The 6,000-nt window shown below is 36.1% G+C and overlaps 1 protein-coding gene across 1 annotated transcript; it reads right to left on the bottom strand.

The window, feature by feature from the left end:
- Positions 1 to 758: 758 nt before the first annotated feature.
- On the bottom strand, positions 759 to 5,978 carry LOC148046270 (vomeronasal type-2 receptor 26-like). The gene is made up of 4 exons (XM_087714647.1): positions 5,970 to 5,978; positions 5,123 to 5,350; positions 3,802 to 3,928; positions 759 to 1,657 (listed from the first exon to the last, which is right to left on the bottom strand). The coding sequence occupies exons 1-4, from the start codon at positions 5,976 to 5,978 to the stop codon at positions 759 to 761; spliced, it is 1,263 nt and encodes a 420-aa protein (XP_087570773.1).
- Between the last annotated feature and the right edge of the window lie 22 nt (positions 5,979 to 6,000).

Raw genomic sequence — 6,000 nt, 5'->3', positions numbered from 1 at the left:
TAAAATCACATAGCCTAGGGTCAACGTGGAACTTCAAGGAGAGGTTATAGCAGGGGTGAAATCTACTTACCTTGGCTACCAGTTTGTAAATGTTCGCAGGACCTTCTGTGCATGCACAGAGTGTCAAAAATGGACATGATGACATCTGGGCAGGTGAGCAGAGCCTACTATTGAGTGTGCCTGCAAAGGTAAGTAGAACAGCAAGGGGAAAATCTGCTGTGCCACATAATTTAGATTAGCTAGAAAGCAGGAAATCCTGCTTTCTAGCTAATATAAATCATGCATCACAGCAGAACATCAAAAATACCAGTTCACCTGAACTGGTAGCATTTTTTTTTACTATAGTTTCGGGTGAACCAGTAGCTTTTTTTTTTTTTACTACCAGTTCATGCGACTGGTAGCATTTCACCTCTGGACTATAGAGAGATTTTTTGAAGTACATGGTAAATTTGAATAGTCATTAAATGAGGTTTACCTCACTTAATACCATGTTGGACCCAGAACGGAAAATAAAAACAAAGTTCCAGTTTACACTACAGGATATTTCTATTGGTTTTGTTGTTTTGTTGTTGTTTTAAATGTGCTTCGGAAAAAAGATTCTGGAAAAAAAAGGACTAGTTTCAAGAAATGATCAGAAGAGATGAGATGCATGCAGTTTCATTTCACCTTGTCAAAATTGGATAACTTTCCATAAATATTCAACATTGCATACAGAGAAAAAAGTATAAATTAAAAACATTGAGAAAAGAGGGAAAGGGTTATTTTTGTCTTATTAATTGTCCTCTGATGTTTAGGTCAGGCCTGAATACAATGATATAACATTTGGGGGAGAAGATGCAACCCAAAAGCCCAGCACCAGAGGCTAAGATGGAAAAGATTTCCACAGCCACCATGTATTTCCCTTTGGAGCTCAGGTATGCTGGGACAAAGGACAACCAAACACTGCAAAAGACCAACATGCTGAAGGTGATGAACTTGGCTTCATTGAAACTGTCAGGTAATTTCCTGGCAAGAAAAGCTGTGATTAAGCTGACAAGAGCCAAGAAACCCATATATCCAAGGACACAATAAAACAAGGCCACAGAGCCTTCATTACATTGCAGGATAATTTCTTCAGTCACTGAGAACATATCAACATCTGGGAATGGGGGAGCCATTGCTAGCCACAAAATACAGATGCTTCCTTGGATCAGAGAACAAGAGGCAACAACGGAATTGGTTAACTTTTTTCCCACCCATTTCCGCATTCTGGATCCTGGTTTGGTGACCATAAAAGCAAGAACAACTGTGATAGTTTTTGCCAAGACAGAAGAAACGGCGACTGAAAAGATGATGCCAAAAGTTGTTTGTCGGAGAAGACAGGCCACTTTCCCTGGTTTACCAATGAATAGCAATGCTGAAATGAAGCAGAGCAGGAGGGAGATAAGGAGTGTGTAGGTCAGGCTCTGGTTGTTAGCTTTGACAATGGGAGTGTTATGGTTCCTCATAAATGTTCCTAATATAAGGATTGTAGTTAAAGAAAAGGTAAGTGCAAGAGATGCTAAACTGATCCCTAAAGGTTCTTCATAAGACAAGAAACTTATAACCTTGGGAATACAGAAATCCTTTTTCTTGTTTGGATAGTATTTGTCTTGGCACCTCAAACATTCATTTTTGTCTGAAATAGAAGAAGTTGTGTAACATTAGTATTTCATGCATATCATAAATCTGACTAGTATGTGATTATATTATTGCCTATACTATTAGGCAGCTACTTTTATTAATGGATATATAGGAAGGCCTGCAGATGTCAAGTAATCATGCTTTGTCTGATACGCAATATAACCTTCTAACGTTTGCAGATTGTATTTAATATTAAGATTAGAACCTTGGTATATGAGAGACAAATGGTGTGATAAAGATAACAGCTTTAATCATTTTGTCACTTTAAAACAATTAACAGTATTTGGATTTTTGAAGTTACAACAGCCCCCCCCCCCCCAAAAAAAGAGAGTACTTATGACCCAGTTTCAAAGTTGAATCTGATACAGTGTCCCTGCAGTTATTCATCCTTAGGACCAACTGCAGACATGCTGCAGTATGTCTCCCTGATTGTCTAGCTCTCCATCCTCCCTGCTAGATCCTCACAGATGCTGGTCTTATTTTGTCAGCCCACTGGGTTTCACACACTTCGTCAATCACTCAATTACCTTTTGAAGATTTCACATGTTCAGGAGGCAAGAATATGGAAAGAGAACAGGTTGGTTTGTTGTTGGGCCACACAGCACAATCTCACATGTGACCATCTTTTTTTTATGAATACAGCCACAAATTGCTTTAACCCAGCAACCCATTCAACATGGCAATGAAGCAGTTTGTGGCTGTGCAGCATGATTGCAGAAGCACAAGCTTGGAAAATGACAGCTGCTTATGGGATGCAAGCAGTGGAGCAGTTTGTTTTCCTTAGCAACGCTAATATTAAAGAGCTGAGGTGGTGGAGTGGTTACAGTGCAGTACTGTGGGCTACTTAGGCTGACAGTTCAAATCTCACTGGCTCAAGGTCGACTCAGCCTTCCAGCCTTCCAAGGTGGGTGAAATGAGGACCCAGATTGTTGTGGGCAATAGGCTGACTCTGTAAACCACTTAGAGAGGGCTGTAAAAAAGCACTATGAAGTGGTATATAAATCTAAGTGCTATTGCTCTGGCTATTAACTTTGTCAGCATTAGCAAAGAAAAGCAAACCATACTGTGTTTGTTTTCCCTTGTTAACGCTAACATTAGCATTTCTGTGTTAACTTGTCCCTGTGTTAACTTAGGCTCCCTATGATTTCCCCCATTCTTGAACCTCCCCTCCATGTTCCACTTAATAATCCATACATGTGTTTTTAACAATTGTATTGACAGCAGGGATGGTGTTGTTAATTGATGCAGTTCACTTAATGGCTATCTCAATTACGGATATAATGGGCAAGCTCCATTTTGGTCATAACTCGAGGAGTACATATATTATACAATATCTATCTATCTGCCAACCAAATTGGAAGGCAAGTTATGTTGCAGGTTCCATCTATTAAGGAAGTTCATCTTGTACCATATAAATCTGTTTAATAAATCAATTAATAAAACATTTATCATGTTAAAAGATGGCTCATCATATTATCTTACATTTCTAAAAACTATTTATTTATGTTTAGCAACTTTATAATTTTGAGATTCAAATTTAATACAGAAAAAGTGAATCATAATGTAAAGTCAACCTATAGGACATAATATTACTACAGTTCCCAATGGATAGCTTCATATATAAATGATGATTTTATTTGACTATTTATCAGGAAGCTCTTTTATTAAATAAACTATGAACTAACTTTTCCAGTCAAATACAATCAATAATTATGTTCTGATCTTGTCATTTTGTAATCTGATTCCTAGATGCCCTTTGATCTAAGGAATCTTCTATACCCTTGAAAATTACTTCAGTGATGTTAAAGACTACAGATGAGAAAAGTTGGAGAAAACTGATCAAAAAAGTGTTTAGAGATAAGTTAGCAATAATATTTTATAGATGCTTTGATGGCAGCTGTTAGATCTATAAGAAAATGTGGCAACTTCTACATATTGATCTACAGTATATACATACAATACATACAGTACATACAAAATTAGATAATCTTTGTTATTAATGCATTGAGATAGTTCAACATTCTGGTGAATAGAAATTTTTAATCCTCACATCTAAAAATGTTTTTTTTTTAAATTGTTAACATTACATTATTCTTTTTATTGCCTGAATTTATTTTGAATAAGGAAGGACATGATTACCATTCTCAGTTGAAATTCTCCCTTCTGGGCAGGGGATGCAATCATAGCAGCAAAATGGCTCTCCTTCCTTCACTTTTTTGCTGAAACCAGGATAGCAACTATCACTGCAAACAGAGATGGGTATCACCTGGAAATTAAAGAGGAATGTGTTGCAATATAGAATGATTAGAATTTGACTGCAATTTGATGCTTACTTAAGTTCAAAAGACCAGTTCAAAATGGTTTACTTGATATGCTAGAAATTGTTGTTACAGATGGATAAATTGCTCTATTTCAGTAGCTGTATCACTTCTGCATATCTTCACTCGGCACTCTAAGGTGAAAAGATGCCTTGAAATTGTAACTTGTGAATTATTTTCTCCCAAATTTTCACTTCTAAATGTATTTTGTATAATTTGATATTCTACATTTCAATTTAAATTGGGATTTTAATTCATTATTTGTATTAATAAAAAGACAGAAGCCACTGGATGGAGCAAATAAATTTATGTCCAAGCTTCTCACTAGAAATTAAATCAAATGTGCTTTTTATATTAAAAAATACAACACATTCAGGGCTGGGTTCCTACCAGCTGAACAACAGGTTCACTCCACACAAACTTCACAGTTTAGCAAAAAATTTAACTTCCACATTGCAAACAAGAAAGGAGCAAGGAATACAGCTGAAGGGAAGCAATTCAGTCTGCTGCCACCTATCAGCTGGGCTTCAGAGGAAGAAATAAAGGTCAATATAACCCAGGGACGGGCGGACAAGCCCACTTTCACAGAAACATAGAACCGGTTCGCTCTCGGCTTGCAGTCAGAGCTACCGGTTATACTGAACCGGTCTGAACCAGTAGGAACCCACCACTGAACACATTGCTTTCTAAGTTTGTAACATAATTTTCTAACCAGTGATGTTGCATTAATAATATTTGAAGTATGGATTCACTTTAAACATTAGCCTAAATATGTCTTCTAGAAATGTCCCATTCATCAACTTCTTAGTTAAAATTTTAGCATAAGCATTAATTACATTTTTAGTAGATTTAAAGAGAAATAGTTTACAGGAATATCTGATTTATAAGAAAACTATCAATGTTATATCTCTATACTTTGGCCCAATGAATGATAATATCAATTGCAAAATGTCTATCATGGCAATTAGGGTAGACATTTGTAACTCAGAAGTGCACTTATTATATAAATTCATATACTGAAATTAATTCACCTATTTTTTCAAAAGATTGTTGAACATGAGGAATTTCCATGTCATAATAGACACACATAATTTAAAATAATGATAATTAGATTGATTACTAGACTTATAATTAGATCGTACCTGGTTAAACCAATTATGCCATGTAATGATCTCTTCATTAATAGTTAAAAGTTCATCTGGAGAAGCTAAGTGATTAATTTTCCCAACTTTCACACGAAGAAATGATTTGTTTGGAAAAGCAATCCAGTTGATGATATCAAATCCAGCTGCTACTATTCCATTCTGATCAAAAGAAACCAGATCTCCAGCACTGTTGTTAAAAGAAACACCCCTCAGAAAATAATGGAGCTACAGCAAAAAAAAGTAAAGACCAATTTTGAGAACATTTTTCTAATCATGATGGTAGCAGTAGTCTGTCTGTCTGTCTGTCTCTTTCCCTCTCTCTCATTTATAAGGCTTAGTGGTAGAAGTCAGATTGGTGTGCATTAGGGAAGAAGAAAAAGAATTACACTACCATCAGCGAGATTAGCAAACATGTATGAAAATCTATCAGCTAAATGTTGGAAGTGCAATCAGATCAAGGTACTTACTACCCTCCCGGCCTTCTGTAAAGCTACCAAGTCCTGGCTGTTCTGACAGGCTGGGGGCTGTTGAAATATCCAGCCCTGCCTCAATTGTGAATGTTGTGCATTTTTAAATTCTTTGTATTGTTTTATTTATTTCCCTTTCCCTGTTTATTGTGAGCCGCCCGGAGTCCTTCGGGAGTAGGCGCCATAAAAAACAAAACAAAACAACAACAACATACTATCATATGTGGTGGACATGCTCAAAGGTGAAGAAATATTGGACTAAAATACATATTTGGCTAGAAAAAATGATAAGACAACATATAGATTTGAAACCAGAGATATTCTTGTTTGGAATATTACCAGAAAAGTATGACAAAGGGAAAATAACTATATTTTACCTTTGTCATCCTGTTCTAGTAATATTAATAT

Source organism: Thamnophis sirtalis, unplaced genomic scaffold, assembly GCF_051295495.1.
Source record: "Thamnophis sirtalis isolate CommonGarterSnake01/CBP01778 unplaced genomic scaffold, rThaSir2_p1.2 scaffold_4, whole genome shotgun sequence".
NCBI lineage: Eukaryota > Metazoa > Chordata > Lepidosauria > Squamata > Natricidae > Thamnophis > Thamnophis sirtalis.
The sequence above is the reverse complement of the archived record's forward strand: the minus strand, read 5'-3'. Positions and strand labels throughout refer to the sequence as shown.